The sequence below is a fragment of the Melopsittacus undulatus genome, chromosome 23 (assembly GCF_012275295.1).
Source record: "Melopsittacus undulatus isolate bMelUnd1 chromosome 23, bMelUnd1.mat.Z, whole genome shotgun sequence".
NCBI lineage: Eukaryota > Metazoa > Chordata > Aves > Psittaciformes > Psittaculidae > Melopsittacus > Melopsittacus undulatus.
Genome location: NC_047549.1, coordinates 714,801 through 736,354, shown reverse-complemented (window position 1 = coordinate 736,354; position 21,554 = coordinate 714,801). Strand labels below are relative to the sequence as shown.

Below are 21,554 nucleotides of genomic sequence, written 5' to 3'. Positions count from 1 at the left end.
CTCGGGGCTCCCCCATTTTTCCCCCCCCCCCTTATTTATTTCTTCCTCCTTCATTTGCCCCCCCCGGGGGGGGGTTTGGGGGAGCCTCGGTTTGGTTATGGGGGTTATCCCCCCCCAATAAAGTGGGGGGGTCCCCCCCAATAAAGTGATGGATTTAATGTGGTGCCTCCTCCATGGTGGGTGGGGGGGGCTCCCAGTGGCCCCAGTCCCCTCCCATTGCTCCCAGTGCCCCCCAAGCTCCTCCCAGTTGCTCCCAGTTTATCCCAGTGACGCACTGGTCCCTCCCCCCCCCCCCCCCCCCCACCGTTATCGGTGCCTGCAGCCGGTGCTGGGGGTGGGGATTGGGGGGGGCCCCTGGGTTGGGGGGAGGGGCCTCGGGGTTATCAGCGCGTGGGGGGGGGGGCGGGGGGGGGAGGGGCGGCCATGGCGGGTGCTGGGGCACTGCTGGCGCTCGGGGGGCTCCTGGCGCTGGGGGGGGCAGGGGGGGGCGGAGAGAGGGGGGGGGATGGAGCCCCCGACATGGAAGGTAAGGGGGGGGGGGGAGGGGAGGGGGGGGTGGGTGTAAGGGGGGGGTGGTTGGGGGGGGAGGGGAGGGGGGGTGGGTGTAAGGGGGGGGGGTTGGGGGGGTGTGGGGCCGTGTGCAAAGCTCCTGTGTGAACCCCCCCCCCCTTACTGACCGGGTTAAGGGGACCCCCGTGTGACCCCCGTGTGACCCCTCTGTGACCCCCATAACTCCAGTGTGGCCCCCGTGTGATCCCATAACCCCAGTGTGACCCCTCTGTGACCCCCATCACCTCAGTGTGACCCCCATGTGATCCCCATAACCCCAGTATGACCCCAATGTGACCGGTGTGTGACCCCATCACCCCAGATTGACCTGTCCATGACCCTGGTATGACCCCCAGTGTGACCCCCGGTGTGACCCCTGCTGTTACCCTTGTTTGACCCCTGTAGCACCTCCCATAACCCCAATGTGACACCTTGTGATCCCTGTAACCCCTCTTGTGACCCCTGTGTGACCCCTGGTGTGACCCCGGTGTGACCCCCGGTGTGAGCCCGGGTTGACCCCAGTGTGACCCCTCTTGTGACCCCGGTGTGACCCCCGGTGTGACCCCAGTGTAACCCGTGGTGTGACCCCTGTGTGACCCCTGGTGTGACCCCTGTGTGACCCCTGGTGTGACCCCTGTGTGACTCCTGGTATGACCCCTGTGTGACCCCAGTGTGACCCCTCTTGTGACCCCAGTGTGACCCCGTTGTGACCCCCCGGTGTGACCCTGGTGTGACCCCGGTGTGACCCCGGTGTGACCCCGGTGTGACCCCGGTGTGACCCTGGTGTGACCCCAGTGTGACCCCTGGTGTGACCCCAGTGTGACCCCAGTGTGACCCCTGTGTGACCCCTCGGTGCCCTCTGCCCCCAGCTCAGCTCCTGGCCTCAGATCCGCAGCTCCCCAAGTGTTTCACTCGGGATCTCCGAGAGCTGATTTGCTTCTGGGACAGTGACGGAGACCCTGACCCCCAGCGCTACCGGATGGAGTACCGGCTGGAGTGCGTGACCCCTGAACCCTGACCTCTGAACCTGACCCCTAACCCTGACCCTAACCCTGACCCCCAGCGCTACCGGATGGAGTACCGGCTGGAGTGCGTGACCCCTGAACCCTGACCTCTGAACCTGACCCCTAACCCTGACCCTAACCCTGACCCGCAGCGCTACCGGATGGAGTACCGGCTGGAGTGCGTGACCCCTGACCTCTGAACCTGACCCCTGATACTGACCCCTGACCCTAACCCCGACCTCTGACCCTGACCCCTTATACTGACCCTAACCCCTGATATTGACCCTGACCCTAACCCTGACCCCCAGCGCTACCGGATGGAGTACCAGCTGGAGTGCGTGACCCCTGAACCCTGACCCCTGATACTGACCCCTGACCCTAACCCCGACCCCCAGCGCTACCGGATGGAGTACCGCCTGGAGTGCGTGACCTCTGAACCCTGAACCCTGATACTGACCTCTGACCCTGACCCCTGATACTGACCCTAACCCCGACCCCCAGCGCTACCGGATGGAGTACCGGCTGGAGTGCGTGACCCCTGACCTGTGATCCTGACCACTGAACCCTGATCCTGACCTCTGACCCTGACCTCTGAACCTGACCCCTAACCCTGACCCTAACCCCAACCCCCGGCGCTTCCTAATGCAGTACCAGCGGAGTGCGTGACCCCTGAACCCTGACCCCTGATCCTGACCTCTGACCCTAACCCCAACCCCTGATACTGACCTCTGAACCCTGATCCTGACCTCTGAGCCATGATCCTGACCTCTGACCCTGACCCTGACCCCAAACCAGAGCGCTTCCGGCTGTAGTACCAGCTGGTGTGCGTGACCCCTGCCCTCTGACCCCTTACCCTGACCTCTGATCCTGACCCCTGATACTGACTGACCCTAACCCTGAACCGCGGTGCTTCCGGCTGCAGTACCGGCTGGAGCACGTGACCCCTGAACCCTGACCTCTGATACTGACCTCTGACCCATGATCCTAACCTCTGACCCTGACCTCTGATACTGACCTCTGACCCATGATCCTAACCTCTGACCCTGACCTCCGATACTGCGCTGGCTGGAGTGCGTGACCCCCGACCCCTGACCTCTGACCCGCAGGCAGGAGCCGTGGCTGGGCTGCCCCCTGTCGGCCGCGCGCCGCGGGCGCCGCTCCCGGTTCTGGTGCGCGCTCCCGACGGCCGCGGCCGTGACCTTCGTGACCCTGGAGCTGCGCGTGCGCGAGGCGGGAGCGGAGCCCGGGGAGCCCCTGCTGCGGCGGAGCGCGAGGATAGAGCGGCTGGGTGAGGGGGGGGAGGGGCAGCACTTATGGGGCAGGGGGGGGGGGATGGGGGGGCACTTGGGGGGCAGCACTTATGGGGCAGGGGGGGGGATGGGGCACTTGGGGGGCAGCACTTATGGGGCGGGGGGGGATATGGGGCACTTGGGGGGCAAAGGGGGGGATGGGGGCGGAGGGGCACTTGGGGGGCAGGGGAGCACTTATGGGGCAAGGGGGGGATGGGGGTCAGGGGGGGATGGGGGTCAGGGGCAACAGAGGGGATGGGGGGCAGAGGGGGATGGGGGGCAGGGGGAGCACTTATGGGGCACTTACGGGGCAAGGGAGAATATGGGGGTCAGGGGGTGCTGGGGGGGGAGGGGAGTTGGGGGTCAGAGGATACCAGGGGGATGGGGGAATATGGGGCAATTGGGGGACAGAGGGAGCACTTATGGGGCAAGGGGGATATGGGGGGCAAGGGGGGGATGGGGGGCAGGGGCAACAGAGGGGATGGGGGGCAGAGGGAGCACTTATGGGGCACTTATGGGGCGAGGGGGGGATGGAGGGCAGGGGGAATATGGGGCACTTGGGGGGCACGGGGGGCGATGAGGGGCAGGGGGAGCACTTGGGGGGCAAGAGGGGGACAAGGGGGCCAGGGGATACAGGGGGGACGGGGGAACACGGGAGACTTGGGGGGCAGGGAGGGGTTGGGGGGGGGGTACTTGGGGGTCCATCCCCCCCTCCCTTACCCCCCTTCGTGTCCCCCCCCCCCCAGTGTTGTTGGGCCCCCCCGAGAACGTGACCGTGGGGCCGGGGGGGGGTCGGGGGCAGCTCTGTGTGCGCTGGGACCCCCCCCCCAACCCCTACCTGGAGCCCAGCCTGGTCTATGAGCTGCTGCTGGGGGGGCCGGGGCTGCCCCCCCGCACGGTGAGGGGGGGGGGCACAAAGGGGGGGTCCTATAGCAATGGGGGGTCACCAATGGGGGGTCCTACAGCAATAAGGGGGGTTTAGGGGGTCCCTAAGGGGGGGGTCCTATAGCAATGGGGGGGTCACGAATGAGGGGGTCCTACATCAGTAAGGGGGCATTTAGGGGGTCCCAAAGGGGGGTCCTACATCAATGGGGGGGGTTTAGGGGGTCCCAAGTGGGGGGTCCTACAGCAATGGGGGGGTTCCCAATGGGGGGGACCAACAGCAATAAGGGGGGGTTTAGGAGGTCCCCAAAGGGGGGGTTCTATAGCAATGGGGGGTCACCAATGGGGGTGTCCTACATCAATAAGGGGTCTTAGGGGTCCCAAAGGGGGGGTCCTATAACAATGGGGGGGTCACCAATGGGGGGGTCACCAATGGGGCGGTCCTACATCAATAAAGGGTTTAAGGGTCCCAAAGGGGGGTCCTACAGCAATAAGGGGGTTTTGGGGTCCCCACATCAATAAGGGGGTCCCCAAAGGGGGGTCCTACATCAATGGGGGGGTTCCGGGATCCCCCACCAATGGGTGTGTCTGTGGGCGGGGCCCCCCGGCTGCCCCGCCCCCTGACCCCGCCGTGACCCGCAGGTGGGCGTGGCCGCGGGGCGCCGGGAGCAGCGGGTGGGGCCCCTCCCGGGGGGGTCCCGGGTCTCGGTTCGGGTCCGGACGCGACCGGATGGACTCAGCTATGGAGGATTCTGGAGCCCCTGGTCCAGAGCGGGGACGGCTCTGACACCCCCCGGTGAGGGGGGGGGGGGGGGTCATGGGGGGGGTCATGGGGGGGTCACATGGGGGGGTCACACATTGGGGGGCTAACATGGGGGGGGGCACACACACATTGGGGATGGGGGGCTCATGGGGGGTGGGGGGATCACACATTGGGGGGGGCACATGGGGGGGTCACATATTGGGGGTGCAGGGGTCACATATTGGGGGTGCAGGGGTCACACATGGGGATGGGGGAGGCACACATGGGGGGGGGTCAAACATTGGGGGGTCACAAATTGGGGGGGCTAACATGGGGGGGGCACACAAACATTGGGGATGGGGGTTCATGGGGGGTGGGGGGGTCACACATGGGGGGGGGCACATTGGGTTGGACACACATTGGGGGGGGGTGTGGGGAGCACACATTGGGGGTTCACACATTGAGGGGGGCACAAAGTGGGGGTGGGGGAGGCACACATTGGGGGGTGGGGGGGGTCACACATGGGGGGGCACATGGGGGGCACTTGGGGGGTGGGGGTGGCACACATTGTGAGGGGGGGTCACACATGGGGGGGGTCACACATTGGAGGTGGGGGGGCACACACTGGGGGTGTGGGGGCACATGGGGGGTGGGGGGGCACACATTGTGAGGGGGGTCACATATTGTGGGGGTCACACATTGGGGGGCACACACTGAGGGGGCACACATTGGGGATGGGGGACACACATTGGGGGGGGTCACATATTGGGGGTGGGGGTCACAAATGGGGGGTCACACATTGGGGGGCACATGGGGGGGCACACATTGGGGGGGGGGGCACACTTAGGGGTCACACTGGGGTTTGGGGGTTCACATCCTGCCCCCCCCAGACGTGGACCCAGTGACTCTGGGGCTCTCCTGCCTCTTGGCCATCCTGGTGCTGGCACTGGGGCTGCTGGGGCTGCTGGGACACCGCAGGTAAAGGGGGGGGGGCCATGGGGATGGGGGGGGGGGGGTCCTGGTTGTGCCCCCCCCTCAATGGTGTCACCGGTGCCCCCAGGATGCTGCAGGAGAAGCTGTGGCCGCCGGTACCGGGGCCAGAGAGGGAGTTCGAGGGGCTCTTCAGTGCCTATGGGGGCAACTTCCAGGTATGGGGGGGTCCTGGGGGGGGGGCACAGAGGGGGGGATGGGGGTTAAAGGGACCCCACATTGAGGGGGGGGGTTATTGGAGGTGTGAGTCCAGGGGGGTATCTGAAAGGGGGGGGGTGTTGGGGGGGTATTGCGTTAATGGGGGGGTACCACAAAGGGGGGGGTCGTACATCAATGGGGGGGTATTGGGGGTATCACAAAGGGGGGAAGCCTTTATCAATAGGGGGTTAAGGTTCTAGGGGGGGTACCACAAAGGGGGTGTCCTACATCAATGGGGAGTGTTACTGGGGGGATCCCAAAGGGGGGGAAGCCTTTATCAATAGGAGATTATAGGGGGAGTCCTACATCAATGGGGGGGCATTGGGGGCAGTCCCCCAAAGGGGGGGGCTCTAGGGGGGTCTCTAACACCCCCTCCCCCAGCTCTGGCTCTGCCATGGGGTTGGGGCTCCCTGGACCCCCCCGGGGGGGGACCCCGAAGCTGAGGAGCTGCCGAGCACCGTGGAGGAAGTGGGGCCCCCCCCGGGCAAGGGGCCCCCCCCCCCCCGCTGGGGACCCCCCCTGCACCCCCCCACCCCCCCGCGCCGGCCCCTCCCCCGCCTCCAGCTTCGAGTACACGCTCTTTGACCCCGGCTCTGCCCTCCTGACCCCTCGGGGGGCCCCCCCCGAGGGGCCCCCCCCGGACCCCCCCCATGGGGCTTACGCCAACGTGGCCCCCCCCAAAGGGGCCCCATTCAAATGGGTGGACGGGGACCCCCCCCCTGCTGATGGGGCCCCCCCCACCTACGTGATCTGCTCCTAATGGGGGGGGGGCAACTCTGACGTCATACGGGATGTTGTGACGTCACACCGGAGTGATGTCACACTGTGATGTCATAATGGAAGGGACACGTGACTCTGACGTCATCTGGACGCTGTGACAATGGGGGGGGGTTGTCACCCTGATGTCACCCGGACGCTTTATGACACGTGACATGGGGGGGGTCACGTGACGGGGGGGGGTGTCACCTGCTTCTGTTTGCTTTGGGGTTCAGTTCCTGTTGTCAATAAACCAGAGCTCGGCCGGGCCCGGGGGGGGGAGGGGGGGATGGAGGCGGGGGGGGGGAGGGGGGGGCACTGATAACGCTTATCGGGAGGGCCCAGGGACCGGCCGGGCCGTGCGGAGCCGATGGCACCGAGTCCTTGTGTCACTGCGTCACTGCAAGGGGGTCACTGCATCCGTGTGTCACCATATGCCTGTATCACTGCATCCCTGTGTCACTGCATCTGTGTCACTGTATCCCTGTGTCACTGCATCACTGCATCGGTGTCACTGCATCGGTATCACTGCATCCCTGTATCACTGCATCCATGTCACCATATCCCTGTGTCACTGCATCCTTGGGTCACTGCATCCCTGGGTAACCCCATCCCTGTGTCACTGTATCCTTGTCCATGTCCTTTGGGGACCAAAACGCGGGTTTGGGGGCGCAGGGCCGGTGGCGCCTTAAGCCACGCCCCCCGAGCCTCAAGCCACGCCCCCCGAGCCACAAGCCACGCCCCCCGAGCCTCAAGCCACGCCCCCCTAGCCTCAAGCCACGCCTCCCCTGTTATAAGCCACGCCCCCTTCAGCTGCTCTGGGGGGTCCCTGGGGCAGGTTCTGGACCCCAGGGGCAGTTTTTGGACCCCAGGGGCAGATTCAGGATCCCTGGGGCAGATTCTGGATCCCAGGGGCAGGTTTGGGACCCCAGAGGCAGATTTCGGGTCCCTGGGGCAGATTCGGTGTCTCCGGTTCCCATCCCCCATCCTCGGTTCCGTGTCCGTCGCTCCCGGCTCCGTCCCTCCCGTTTCCCCCCCCCCCGGCCCCTCTCGGTGCTTCCTTCCTCAATGACACTTCCAGTGCCATCCCCTTGGTTCCTCCTGCGGCGGCTGCACCGGACGGGACGAGACCGGACGGAACCGGACAGGACCGGACGGAACCGGACAGGACCGAACCGGACAGGACCGAACCGGACAGGACCGGACCGGACGGGACCATGAGGCCGAAGCCGCTCTTCCTCCCCCCTCCCCTCCCCCTCCTCCTCCTCCTCCTCCCAGGTCGGTTCCCCCCCCCCCGCTCCGTCCGGAGCCGTCGGTTCCGGTGCCTGAGCCCCGTTCCCCCCGCAGGAGCAGCGGCTCCGCCGCCCCCCCCCCCTCGGGCTCCTGCTCGGTACCGACGGCTCCCCCCGCATCGGATGCTTCGCCCCCAAGCGCTTCTCCGGTGCCACCTTCGAGCTCCTGGGGCCGGGGGGGGGGGACCCGGTGCGGAGCCTCCGGGCTCAGCCCCAACGGCACTCGGTGGAGTTCGAGCTGGACGGGGCCGCGGACGCCGCCGTCCGGTGCTACTGGTGCCGGTACCGGAGCTACAACGGCAGCGAATGGGAGACGTCGGAGATCAGCGAGGGGATAGCGATGAACGGTGAGGGGTGGGATGGGGATGGGATGGGGATGGGATGGGGATGGGGATGGGATGGGATGGGGATGGATGGGGATGGGATGGGGATGGGGATGGGATGGGATGGGGATGGGATGGGGATGGGGATGGGATGGGGATGGATGGGGATGGGATGGGGATGGGGATGGGATGGGATGGGGATGGGATGGGGATGGGGAGGGGATGGGATGGGAATGGATGGGGATGGGGATGGGATGGGGAGAGGATGGGATGGGAATGGATGGGGATGGGATGGGGATGGGAATGAGATGGGATGGGGAGGGGATGGGAATGGGGATGGGATGGGGATGGGGATACGGATAGGATGGGGATGGGATGGAATGGGATGGGATGGGGATGGAATGGGGATGGGGTTTGGGGGTGCAGCCCCGTTCCCCCCGGTCCCCCCCATAGCCCCCCCCTGTGCTCGCCCCCCCGCAGGCTCCGCTGACTCCGGCTGCGGTGTCCCCGGCTCCGGTTCCTCGGCTCCTCTGCCCCGTTCCGAGCCTGGCGGCTCCGCGGCCGCTCCGGGGGCTCCGCGGCTGCTCCCGGTGCTCGTCCTGGTGCTGCTGGCGGCGGCCTGAGGGCACCGGAGCGGGCGGGGCCGTGTCCGGCTCCTCCTCCCCCCCCTCCGGGGCAATAAACGTGTCGGTGTCGGTACCGGACGTGGCGCTGGAGCCTCCCCCCCCCCCCCCCCCCCCGGGCATCCCTGATCCCGGTTCTTGATCCCGGTCCCTGGATCCCGGTCCCTGGATCCCGGTCCTTGATCCTGGTCCCCGATCCCATCCCTGCTCCTCTGTCCCGTTCCTGTTCCTGATCCCGGTCATCTTCCCGATCCCACTCCTGCTTCCCAGCACTGGTTCCCATTCGCAGTCCGGTTCCCCATCCTGGTGCGTTCCCAGTCCCGGTTGTCATCCCTGTTCCTGGTTCTATTCCTGCTTCCCAGTGCTGGTCCTGGTTGTGATCCCATTCCCATTCCCAATCCCATTCCTTATTCCACTTGTGATCCTATTCCTGATGCCGATCCTATTCCCAGTCCGGGTTGTGACCCCTTTCCCAATCCCCTTTCTGATCCCATTCCCATTTCCAGTTGTGATCCTATTCCCACTCCCATTCCCAGTCCTCATTCCATTCCCGATCCCAGTCCCAGCTGTGATCCCATTCCTGACCCCATTTCCGCTCCCAGCTGTGACCCCGTTCCTGCTCCCATTCCCAGTCCCCATTCTCAGTCCCCATTCCCTATCCTGCTTCCAGCTGTGACCCCATTCCTGCTCCCATTCCCAATCCCCATCCCCATTCCCTCTCCCAGCTGTGATCCAATTCCTGACCCCATTCCCTCTCCCAGCTGTGACCCCATTCCTGACCCCATTCCTGACCCCATTCCCAGTCTCCATCCCCATTCCCGTTCCCATCCCAATCCCCTCTCCCCTCCCTCGCCCTCCATCCACCAGGGGTCGCTATCCTCGCCTTGTGTGTGCGTGTGGGCGTGTCCTTACGCCCGAGGGGCGTGTCCTTGCGACGAGGGGCGTGTCCTTGCGACAGGGGGCGTGTCCTTGCGCAGAGGGGGCGTGTACCTTCGGCGAGGGGGCGTGTCCTCGCGACAGGGGGCGTGTCCTTGCGCAGAGGGGGCGTGTACCTTCGGCGAGGGGGCGTGTCCTCGCAGCAGGGGGCGTTTCCCTCCGGCGAGGGGGCGTGTCCTTGCTCCGGGGGGGCGTGTCCTTACGCCTGAGGGGCGTGTCCGTACGCCGGGGGGCGTGTCCTGGCGGCGTCGTCGGCGTCGGCGTCGGCGGCGGCTCAAGATGGCCGCGGTGTCGGTGTTCGCCGGCGTGCGGCTCCTGACCATCGGGGACGCCAATGGAGAGCTCCAGCGGCACCAGGAGCAGCAGCCGCTGCGGCTGGAGGTGCGGACCGGGCCCGACAGCGCTGCCATTGCCCTGCACGGACGTGAGTGTGGAGCGGGAGCGGGGGGGGGACGTGTGGGGCCTGGGGGGGGCGTGTGGGGGACGTGTGGGGCCTGGGGGGGGACGTGTGGGGCCTGGGGGGGCGTGTGGGGCCTGGGGGGGGCGTGTGGGGCCTGGGGGGGGCGTGTGGGGCCTGGGGGGGGACGTGTGGGGCCTGTGGGGGGCGTGTGGGGCCTGTGGGGGGCGTGTGGGGCCTGGGGGGGCGTGTGGGGCCTGGGGGGGACGTGTGGGGCCTGGGGGGGCGTGTGGGGCCTGTGGGGGGCGTGTGGGGCCTGGGGGGGACGTGTGGGGCCTGGGGGGACGTGTGGGGCCTGGGGGGGACGTGTGGGGCCTGGGGGGAGGGGCTATGGGGTCCGTGTGTGGGTATAGGAGGGGTCTATGGGGGGGGGTATAGGGAGTCCATGTGTGTCTATGGGGGGGTGTATGTGTGTTTATAGGGGGGGTCCATGTGTGTGTATAGAAGGGGTCTATGGGGGGTCTATAGGGAGTCCGTGTGTGTCTATGGGAGGGGGGGTCTATGGGGGGTCCATGTGTGTCTATGGGGGGGTCCATGTGTGTTTATGGGGGGGTGCATGTGTGTTTATGGGGGGGTCCATGTGTGTGTATAGAAGGGGTCTATGGGGGGTCTATAGGGAGTCCGTGTGTGTCTATGGGGGGGGGTCTATGGGGGGTCCATGTGTGTCTATGGGGGGGTCCATGTGTCTGTGGGAGGGTCTATAGGGAGGTCTATGTGTATCTATGGGGGGTTCATATGTGGCTATGGGGGTGCCTATGGGGGGGTCCATGTGTGTCTATGGAGGGTCCATGTGTGTTTATGGGGGGTCAGTGTGTGTCTAAGACGAGGTCTATGGGGGGTCCATGTGTATCTATAAGGGGGTTCTGTGGGGGGGTCCATGTGTGTCTATGGCGAGGTCAATGGGGGGTCCATGTGTGTCTGTGGGGGGGTCTATGGGGGGGTCCATGTGTGTCTGTGGGGGGGTCTATGGGGGGGTCCATGTGTGTCTGTGGGGGGGTCTATGGGGGGGTCCATGTGTGTGTGGGGGGGTCTATGGGGGGGTCCATGTGTGTCTGTGGGGGGGTCTATGGGGAGGTCCATGTGTGTCTATGAGGTCCATGCCCCCCGTTCGCTGCCCTCTGGCTCCCCCCTCCCCACCTCTTCCCATGGGATTTTCCTTCCCAGCCCCCCCTTTCCCGGGATCTCCGTCCCTGCTGTTCCTTTGTGTGCGCCCCCCCCCCCCCCCCATAACCCCCCCCATCCCATCCCCCCCCCCCATCCCATCCCCCCCCATCCCATCCCATTCCCAGCATCCGGTTCCCTTTGTGCCGGCACCGGCTCCCGGTGCTCCCTTTGTGTGCCCGGAGCTGCCACAAAGAGCCCCTGGATTTCCATTCCCGGCTCCATAGCTCCGGCTTCGCTGCCGTTCCCAGCCCCACAAGTGGATGTGTGGGGCGCTATGGGGCAGTGGGATGGGGGGGGGGGGGCTCATCCTCGTGTCCCCCCCCCCCAGCTGAGGACGTCTGCGTGTTCAAGTGCTCCGTGTCCCGTGAGACCGAGTGCAGCCGCGTCGGGAAACAGTCATTCATCGTCACCCTGGGCTGCAACAGTGTCCTGCTCCAGTTCGCTACCCCCTCCGGTGGGGTGGGGGGGGGGGGAGGGGGGGGGAGGGGGGAGGGGGGGGGTGGGGGATGGGGGATGGGGGATACGGGATGGGGGATGGGATGAGGGATGCAGGATGGGGTGCTGGGATGGGATCAGGGATGGGGGACTGGGATGCAGGATGGGGGATGTGGTGCTGGGATCTGGGATGCAGGATGCAGGATGTGGTGCTGGGATGTGGGATGGGGGGCTGGGATGGGGGGATGGGATGAGGGATGGGGGGTGGGATCCGGGATGGAGGATGGGATGAGGGATGGGGCACTGGGATGCAGGATGGGGGGGCTGGGATGGGGGATGGGGTGCTGGGATACGGGATGGGGGATGTGGTGCTGGGATGCAGGATGGGGTGCTGGGATCTGGGATGTGGCATCGGGATGCAGGATGCGGCACTAGGATGTGGGGTGCAGGATATGGGATGCAGGATATGGGATGCTGGATGTGGGATGCAGGATATGGGATGCTGGATGTGGGATGCAGGATATGGGATGCTGGATGTGGGATGCTGGATGTGGGATGCTGGATGTGGGATGCAGGATACAACACTGGGATGTGGTTCCCCCCCCCCCCCCCCCATTCCCATCTCATTCCCTTGCTCCCCATGTTCCCATTCCCAGATTTCTGCTCCTTCTACAACCTGCTCAAGAACTGCCGCGGGCACAACACGGAGCGCTCAGTGTTCAGTGAGCGCACGGAGGAGTCCTCAGCCGTGCAGTACTTCCAGGTGGGATGTGGTGCTGAGCGCGGTGTTGAGTGCGGTGTTGAGTGTGGTGCTGAGCATGATGCTCAGTGTGGTGTTGAGCGTGGTGCTGAGCACAGTGCTGAGCGTGGTGCTGAGTGTGGTGCTGAGCATGATGCTGAGTGCGGTGCTGATCGTGGTGCTGAGCGCAGTGCTGAGTGCAGTGCCAAGTGTGGTGCTGAGCATGGTGCCAATTGCAGTGCTGAGCGCGGTGTTGAACATGGTGCCGATCATGGTGCTGAGTGTGGTGCTGAGTGTGGTGCCGAGCGTGGTGCTGAGCGTGATGCTGACTGGTGCTGAGTGCGGTTCTGAGTGCGGTGCTGAACACGGTGCTGTGCATGGTGCTGAGTGCGGTGCCGAGCGTGGAGCTGATGCTGGTGCCGATTGCGGTGCTGAGTGTGGTGCTGAATGCGGTGCTGAGCATGGAGCCGATTGCGGTGCCTATCACGGTGCCGAGCACAGTGCTGATGCCGGTGCCGATTGTGGAGCTGAACGTGGTGCTGAGCGTGGTGCTGGGTGCTGTGCTGAGCGTGGTACTGATGCTGGGGCCGATTGCGGTGCTGAGTGCGGTTCTGAGTGCGGTGCTGAGCACAGTGCTGGGTTTGGTGCCGAGCGTGGTGCCGAGCGTGGTGCCGAGCGTGGTGCCGAGCGTGGTGCCGAGCGTGGTGCTGAGCGTGGTGCTGAGCATGGTGCTGAGCATGGTGCTGAGCGTGGTGCTGAGCTCTTTGCCGCTGCCATCCGCAGTTCTACGGGTACCTGTCGCAGCAGCAGAACATGATGCAGGATTACGTGCGGACGGGCACCTACCAACGAGCCATCCTGCAGAACCACAGCGACTTCAAGGACAAGGTCTGGGCACCAGGACCCGGGCAGGATGAGGCCCTGGGTTAGGGAATGGGAGTGGGAATGGGATTGGGAAGGGGGAATGGGATTGGGAATGGGAGTGGGGTTGGGAGGCAGGATTGGGAACAGGCCTGTGAATGGGCACAAGTGGGATTGGGATCAGGAATGGGAGCTCAAGTGGCACTGGGAGCAGTACCAGTACTGGGAACCGTGATCAGGAGTGGGATGGGGAATGGGATTGGGAATGGAACCAGGATCAGGACTGAATGGGCTCCAGGATTGGGACTGGAAACAGGGTCAGGAAGATAACTGAGCTCAGGGACTGGATTGGAAAGCAGGATGGGAGACTGGGATCGGGAATGGGATCGGGAATGGGATCGGGAATGGGATTGGGAATGGGATTGGGATCAGGATGGAAGACCCGGCTTGAGCTCATGACACCAGGATGGAGAAGCAGGACCAGTAACCGGCATCAAGGCCACACAATGGGGGGGGTGGGATCAGCACCGGCACCGGAGCAGCACCGGAGCAGCACCGACACCTTCACCGGCACCGGAGCAGCACCGGAGCAGCACCGACACCTTCACCGGCACTGGAGCGGCACCGGAGCGGCACCGGGATGCGGATGCAGGAGCAGCACCGGGATGCGGATGCCGGAGCCAACACTTCCCTCTCCCACAGATCGTGTTGGACGTCGGCTGCGGCTCCGGGATCCTCTCGTTCTTCGCGGCACAAGCCGGTGCCAGGAAGATCTACGCGGTGGAAGCCAGCACCATGGCACAGCACGCCGAGGTGGGCACCGCTAACACCACTGTGGGTGATGGAGGTGGTGTTCTGGCTACCAACCCAACCCCCCCTCTCCCATCGGTGCCTATGGCAGGTGCTGGTGAAGAGCAACAACCTGACCGAGCGCATCGTGGTGATCCCCGGCAAGGTGGAGGAGGTGGCGTTGCCGGAGCAGGTGGATGTCATCATCTCGGAGCCCATGGGGTACATGCTCTTCAATGAGCGCATGCTCGAGAGCTACCTCCATGCCAAGAAGTACCTGAAGCCCAGTGGTGAGTGCCGGTGGCACCGGTGGTACCGGTAGCACCGCGGTACCGGGACCGGTTCTGCCGCGTCCCAGCCGTCCCCATCCGTGTCCATGTATTTGGTGTGCAGGGAACATGTTCCCCACCATCGGTGATGTGCACTTGGCTCCTTTCACCGACGAGCAGCTCTACATGGAGCAGTTCACCAAAGCCAACTTCTGGTGAGCGCCGGGGGGGGCGGCCCCATTGCAACCTGTCCCCATTGATCCTATGGCTGTATGACCCCCCCATCCCCATTGACACTATGGCTGTGTGTGTGTGCCCCCATTCTCATCGACCCTATGGCTGCGTGCCCTCACCATTGACCCTATGGCTGTGTGTGTGCCTGTGCCGCCCCCATCCCCATTAACCCTATGGTTGTGTCTGTGCCCCCTCCATCCCCATTGACCCTATGGTTGTGTGCCCCCCCCATCCCCATTGACCCTATGGCTGTGTCTGTGCCCCCCCATCCCCATTGACCCTATGGCTCTTTGCCCCCCCATCCCCATTGACCCTATGGCTCTTTGCCCCCCCCCCCCCCCCATCCCCATTGACCCTATGGTTGTGTGCCCTCCCCAACACCATTGACCCTATGGCTCTTTGCCCCCCCCCATCCCCATTGACCCTATGGCTCTTTGCCCCCCCATCCCCATTGACCCTATGGCTCTTTGCCCCCCCCCCCATCCCCATTGACCCTATGGCTCTTTGCCCCCCCCCCATCCCCATTGACCCTATGGCTGTGTCTGTGCCCCCCCCATCCCCATTGACCCTATGTCCGTGCCCCCCATCCCCATTGCCAGGTACCAACCCTCCTTCCACGGTGTGGACCTCTCGGCGCTGCGCGGTGCTGCCGTGGATGAGTACTTCCGACAGCCCGTGGTGGTGAGTGACCCCAAACCCCCATTGGGTGCTGTGGGGTGGATGGGGGGGGGGTCCTGCCCATTGACCCCCCCATCCCCCCCCAGGACACCTTCGATATCCGCATTTTAATGGCCAAATCGGTCAAATACACGGTGAACTTCCTGGAGGCCAAGGAGGGCGACTTGCACAGGTTGGTGGTAACCAAGGGGGGGACCCCAAAGCTTTTGGGGGTGTCCCCCCCCCCCATGACCCCCATTGTGCCCCACAGGATAGAAATCCCCTTCAAGTTCCATATGCTGCACTCGGGGCTGGTCCATGGCCTGGCCTTTTGGTTCGATGTCGCCTTCATCGGCTCCATGTAGGTACAAGGGGGGGGTTGGGGGGGGTCCTTCCTCCTCCTCCTCATCCTCATCCTCCTCTTCCTCCCCCCCCCCCCCCCCATAGCATGACCGTGTGGCTCTCGACGGCCCCCACCGAGCCCCTGACCCACTGGTACCAGGTCCGGTGCCTCTTCCAATCGCCGCTGTTTGCCAAAGCCGGGGACACACTCTCAGGGACGTGTCTGCTCATCGCCAACAAGAGGTGGGGGATGGGGGGGGCCCCATCCCATCCCCATCCCCATCCCCATCCCCATCCCATCCCCATCCCCATCCCCATCCCCATCCCCATCCCCATCCCCATCCCCATCCCATCCCCATCCCAATCCCCATCCCATCCCATCCCCATCCCAATCCCCATTCCAATCCCCATTCCCATCCCCACCCCATCTCTATCCCATCCCCCTTCCTATCCCCATTCCCATCCCACCTCCATCTCCATCCCATCCCCATCCCTATCCCATCCCCATCCCTATACTATCCCCATCCCAATCCCTATCCCATCCCCATCCCTATCCCATTCCCATCCCCATTCCCATCCCCATCCCACCCCCATTCCCATCCCCATCCCATCCCTATCCCATCCCCCTTCCTATCCCCATTCCCATCCCACCTCCATCCCCATCCCACCCCCATCCCATCCCTGTATCCCTACCCCACCTTCTGTCCCCCTTTCCTCGTGCTGTGGTCCCTGGGCACTGAGCAGGCACCAGGAATAGCTCATGGTGGGGGGGGTTGTGGGGGGGGCCTGATCCACTTTGTGCCTTGGGGGGGGGGGGGGGGGCCCAGTTCTGGAGCTGTATTTATAGCTCCTGCTGCAGACAATGAGGACCCAGTGCTTTGGGATGGGGGATGGGATTTGGGGGGGGTCTCACCCCTTGTCCCCCCCCCCAGACAGAGCTACGACATCAGCATCGTGGCCCAGGTCGACCAAACCGGCTCCAAGTCCAGCAACCTCCTGGACCTGAAAAACCCTTTCTTCAGGTGGGGGGGGGGGTACCAAGGGATGGGGGGGGGGGGAGTCCTGGACCACCCCCATAACCCACTTCTGCCCCCCCCCATTGCAGGTACACGGGCACGACGCCGTCGCCCCCCCCCGGTTCCCATTACACGTCCCCATCGGAGAACATGTGGAGCACGGGCAGCACCTATAACATGAGCACGGGCATGGCTGTGGCCGGTGGGTGCTGGGGGGGGGGGGGGGGTTAATGGACATCAATGGGGGGGGTTAAACCCCACTTTGGGGTCTGACCCCCCCCCCCCATCCCCATTCCCATTGCAGGGATGCCAGCAGCCTATGACCTGAGCAGCGTCATCGCCGGTGGTTCCAATGTCGGCCACAACAACCTCATCCCCTTAGGTGGGGGTCTGGGGGGGGGGTATGGGTTTGGGGGGGGCAGCACCCCCATATCCACCCTAAACTCACCCCAAATCTGTGCTCCCAACCCCCCCATTCTGCAGCCAACACCGGCATCGTCAACCACACTCACTCCAGGATGGGCTCCATCATGAGCACTGGCATCGTGCAAGGTATGGACCCTGCAGGCACCCCAAAACACACCCAAACACCCCCAAAACCCACCTCAAACACCCCCGAAACACCCCAAACACCCAAACCTGCCCCCAAACACCACAACCCCCCCCCAAACACCCCCAAAACACCCAAAGCCCCCCTCAAACACTCCAAAACCCACCTCAAGCACCCCCAAACCCACCTCAAACACCTCCAAAATCCCCATCAAACACCCTAAAACCCCCCAAATCCTCCTCAAACACCCCCAAACCCTTCTTAAACAGCCCAAAACACCCCAAAAACCACATCAAGCACCCCAGAAGCCACCTCAAATCCCCCCAAACCCACCCCAAGCACCCCAAAACCCCCCAAATCCTCCTCAGACACCCCCAAACCCTCTTTAAACAGCCCAAAACACCCCAAAACCCACCTCAAAACACCCCCAAAACCACATCAAACACCTCAAAAGCCACCTGAAACCCCTCAAACCCCCCCAAAACCCCCCAAATCCTCCCCCAACACCCTCTTTAAACAGCCCAAAACCCACTTCAACCCCCCCAAAACACCCCAAAACCCACATCAAACCCTCCCTCAACCCTCCCCCACCCCCCTCCTCACCCCCCATCCCCCCCTCTAACCCCCCCTCTCCCCACAGGCTCCTCCGCGGCACAAGGGGGCGCTGTCTCCAGCGCCCATTACCCCCTCAACAGTCAGTTCACCATGGGCGGCCCCCCCATCTCAATGGCATCGCCCATGTCCATCACCACCAACACCATGCACTACGGCAGCTGAGGCTGCGCCAGCCGGACCGAACCAAAACCGGGGGGGGGGGGGGGGGGGGAACACCAACCCCCCCCCTCTCCTCCCTTTGTCCCCCCCCCCCCTCCCCCTCCCGGGGCTCATTTTTGGGGTATTTTGGGGTTTTTTTATTAACAAACGGACCGCGGATGGGGGGGATGGGGGGGGATGGGGTTGGGGTCCCCCCCCCCCCCAAAACCCCTCCCCCCCCCCCGGGTCAAGGCCTGAATGTACCAAATGCTCCCGGTTGGGGGGGGGGGCACCGGAAGGTTCCATGTGTGCCCCCCCCCCCCATGTGGTTTGCCCTTAAGGGGGCTATGGGGACTCCTCCACCCCACTGCTATGGGGGGGGTCCGGGGGGGGGCAGCCCCTTGCTGTGGCTCCAGTGCTGAATAAACGGGGGGGGTTTGCAAGCATCGGGCCCCAGTGGTGTCCAATGGAGACCCCATAGAGAATGGGGACACTTATAGAGAATGGGGACCCCCCTATAGAGAATGGGGATGCCCCCATAGAGAATGGGGATCCCCCTATAGAGAATGGGGACACCCCATAGAAAATGGGTACCCCCCTATAGAGAATGGGACACCCCTATAGAGAATGGGGACCCCTATATAGAGAATGGGACCTCCCTATAGAGAATGGGGACCCCTATATAGAGAATGGGACGTTCCTATAGAGAATGGGGACCCCTATATAGAGAATGGGACGTTCCTATAGAGAATGGGGACCCCTATATAGAGAATGGGACCTCCCTATAGACAATGGGGACTCCCCCCCTGCGCCCTGCAATGGTTCCGCCCGGTCCGTCCCCCATTGGGTTCCCCCTTGCCCGCCCTACTTCCGGCCGGTCCGTCGCTAGCTCCGCCCCCCCCGGGGTCGCTTCCGGTCATGGCGGCGGTCGGGGCCGGCCGCGGGTTCTGGGCGAGGATGGCGGCAACCGGGCTCGGTGAGGGGGGGGCCATGGGGTCACGTGGGGGGTGTGGGGTCACGTGGGGGGTGTGGGGTCACGTGGGGGACAGCGGGGCTCTGTGGGGTCACTTGGGGGGCAGCTGCTCTCTATGGGTTCACTTGGGGGGCAGAGAGGCTCTATGGGCTCACTTGGGGGTCAGAAGGGCTCTATGGGTTCACTTAGGGGGCAGAGAGGCTCTATGGGTTCACTTGGGGGGCAGAGAGGCTCTATGGGTTCACTTGGGGGGCAGAGAGGCTCTATGGGTTCACTTGGGGGTCAGAGAGGCTCTATGGGTTCACTTGGGGGTCAGAGAGGCTCTGGGTTCACTTGGGGGTCAGAGAGGCTCTATGGGTTCACTTGGGGGTCAGAGAGGCTCTATGGGTTCACTTGGGGGTCAGAGAGGCTCTATGGGTTCACTTGGGGGTCAGAGAGGCTCTATGGGTTCACTTGGGGGTCAGAGAGGCTCTGGGTTCACTTGGGGGTCAGAGAGGCTCTATGGGTTCACTTGGGGTGCAGAGAGGCTCTATGGGTTCACTTGGGGGGCAGAAGGGCTCTGTGGGTTTACTTAGGGGGCAGCTGTTCTCTATGGGCTCACTTGGGGGGCAGCTGTTCTCTATGGGTTCACTTGGGGGGCAGCTGGGCTCTATGGGTTCACATGGGGGGTGTGGGGGTCACTTGGGGGGCAGGTGGGTTCTCTGGGTTCACTTTGGGGTCAGCTGCTCTCTCTGGGCTCACTTGTGGGTCAGCCATTCTCTATGGGTTCACGTGGGGGGCAGCGGGGCTCTGTGGGGTTACTTGTGGGTCAGAGGGGCTCTATGGGCTCACTTGTGGGTCAGAGGGGCTCTATAGGCTCACTTGTGGGTCAGCCGCTCTCTATGGGTTCACTTGTGGGTCAGCCGCTCTCTATGGGCTCACTTGTGGGTCAGCCGCTCTCTATGGGCTCACTTGTGGGTCATCTGCTCTCTATAGGCTCACTTGTGGGTCAGCCGCTCTCTATGGGCTCACTTGTGGGTCAGCCGCTCTCTATGGGTTCACTTGTGGGTCATCCGCTCTCTATGGGCTCACTTGTGGGTCATCTGCTCTCTATAGGCTCACTTGTGGGTCAGCCGCTCTCTATGGGTTCACTTGTGGGTCATCTGCTCTCTATAGGCTCACTTGTGGGTCAGCCGCTCTCTATGGGTTCACTTGTGGGTCAGCCGCTCTCTATAGGCTCACTTGTGGGTCATCCGCTCTCTATAGGCTCACTTGTGGGTCAGCTGCTCTCTATAGGCTCACTTGTGGGTCAGCTGCTCTCTATGGGCTCACTTGTGGGTCAGCCGCTCTCTATAGGCTCACTTGTGGGTCAGCCGCTCTCTATAGGCTCACTTGTGGGTCATCCGCTCTCTATAGGCTCACTTGTGGGTCATCCGCTCTCTATAGGCTCACTTGTGGGTCAGCCGCTCTCTATAGGCTCACTTGTGGGTCAGCCGCTCTCTATAGGCTCACTTGTGGGTCAGCCGCTCTCTATGGGTTCACTTGTGGGTCAGCCGCTCTCTATGGGTCCCCCCCATTACCCTGCAGGTCGCTGGTGCCGTTCCCTGTCCCAGGACTACTCCTCAGCCCTCCGTGAGTCCCTGGCATCCGCTCGGCGTCACCCGTTGGCCTCAGCCTCGACCCTGGCGGCTCTGAGCGCGGCAGCCTCGTGCGCTGCCTCCGTCCCCGGCGCCGACTCCTTCGAGGCAGCCTCGGTGGAGGCCGCGGCCTCACTCCTGCTGCTGAGCCCTGGCACCCGCAGCCCCGGTGCCGAGCGCCACGTCCAGCGCCTGCTGCGGCGCCGCGAGCACGGGCGCCTGCGCTACCGGCACCTCGGCCTCATCGCTGTGGTCTATGAGGCCCCGCACGGCACCGGCACCGGGCTCTATGCCGGGCAGTGCCGGTACCTGCGGCCGCGGTGGCGCGAGGCCCCCGGGCGCCTGTTGGATGTGGGGTTCTGGGGGTGTTGGTGGGTGTTGCGGTACCGGCTCCGTGACTGTGATGTCAATGAGGATGAGTTCCTGGCGCTGCCGCCGCGGTTGAGGCGCATGGAACCGGAGCAGCTCCGGTCTGAGCACAATGAGAGGCTGTTCATGGCCAAGTATGAGCCGGTGGTGATGGAGGATGGTGATGGGTGATGGTGATGGGTGATGGTGATGGTGCCGCGGACTGAGCGGTTCTATGGCAATGAATGGGTTGGGGTCCATCCATCCCAACCATAACCAGCACCACTGATGCCATCATAGCATCCCTATGGCAATGAATGGGTTGGGGTCCATCCAACTCAACCGTTACTGGTGTCATTGAATTCACCATTGCTGAAACGTCCAGTCCAAGTGTTCCCAGCACCATTGAGGTCACTGTGGCCCCATGGCAATGAATGGGTTGGGATCTATCCAGCCCAACCATAACCAGCACCACTGAGGCCATCATAGCATCCCTATGGCAATGAATGGGTTGGGATCCATCCATCCCAACCATAACCAGCACCACTGAGGCCATCATAGCATCCCTATGGCAATGAATGGGTTGGGATCTATCCCACCCAACCATAACCAGCACCACTGAGGCCATCATAGCATCCCTATGGCAATGAATGGGTTGGGATCTATCCAGCCCAACTATTCCCAGCACCATTGAGGTCACTGCAGCCCCATTGCAATGAATGGGTTGGGATCCATCCAGCCCAAACTTAACCAGCACCATTGAGGTC

The 21,554-nt window shown here is 64.0% G+C and overlaps 3 protein-coding genes and 1 long non-coding RNA gene across 4 annotated transcripts; all 4 read left to right on the top strand.

Annotated features, from left to right (window-relative positions):
- The first annotated feature begins 423 nt into the window (after nucleotides 1-423).
- EPOR (erythropoietin receptor) lies at nucleotides 424-6,414 on the top strand. The gene is made up of 9 exons (XM_034072090.1): nucleotides 424-526; nucleotides 1,419-1,545; nucleotides 2,660-2,841; nucleotides 3,589-3,740; nucleotides 4,367-4,520; nucleotides 5,357-5,444; nucleotides 5,527-5,614; nucleotides 6,036-6,145; nucleotides 6,219-6,414. Exons 1-9 carry the CDS (start codon nucleotides 424-426, stop codon nucleotides 6,412-6,414), a joined length of 1,200 nt encoding a protein of 399 aa, XP_033927981.1.
- Nucleotides 6,415-7,601: 1,187 nt separating this feature from the next.
- On the top strand, nucleotides 7,602-8,724 carry LOC117437560 (uncharacterized). The gene is made up of 3 exons (XR_004550470.1): nucleotides 7,602-7,688; nucleotides 7,758-8,049; nucleotides 8,506-8,724. It is a non-coding gene; the product is annotated as an uncharacterized lncRNA (long non-coding RNA).
- Nucleotides 8,725-9,821: 1,097 nt separating this feature from the next.
- Nucleotides 9,822-17,901, top strand: CARM1 (coactivator associated arginine methyltransferase 1). The gene is made up of 16 exons (XM_034071962.1): nucleotides 9,822-10,008; nucleotides 11,534-11,659; nucleotides 12,297-12,403; nucleotides 13,163-13,267; nucleotides 13,943-14,053; nucleotides 14,142-14,319; nucleotides 14,423-14,513; nucleotides 15,132-15,213; nucleotides 15,297-15,382; nucleotides 15,461-15,550; nucleotides 15,637-15,774; nucleotides 16,464-16,553; nucleotides 16,637-16,749; nucleotides 16,852-16,929; nucleotides 17,031-17,099; nucleotides 17,738-17,901. The coding sequence occupies exons 1-16, from the start codon at nucleotides 9,864-9,866 to the stop codon at nucleotides 17,872-17,874; spliced, it is 1,746 nt and encodes a 581-aa protein (XP_033927853.1). The 5' UTR covers nucleotides 9,822-9,863; the 3' UTR covers nucleotides 17,875-17,901.
- A 781-nt stretch (nucleotides 17,902-18,682) lies between these two features.
- TIMM29 (translocase of inner mitochondrial membrane 29) lies at nucleotides 18,683-21,267 on the top strand. The gene is made up of 2 exons (XM_034072008.1): nucleotides 18,683-18,826; nucleotides 20,390-21,267. Exons 1-2 carry the CDS (start codon nucleotides 18,769-18,771, stop codon nucleotides 20,977-20,979), a joined length of 648 nt encoding a protein of 215 aa, XP_033927899.1. The 5' UTR covers nucleotides 18,683-18,768; the 3' UTR covers nucleotides 20,980-21,267.
- Nucleotides 21,268-21,554: the final 287 nt, after the last annotated feature.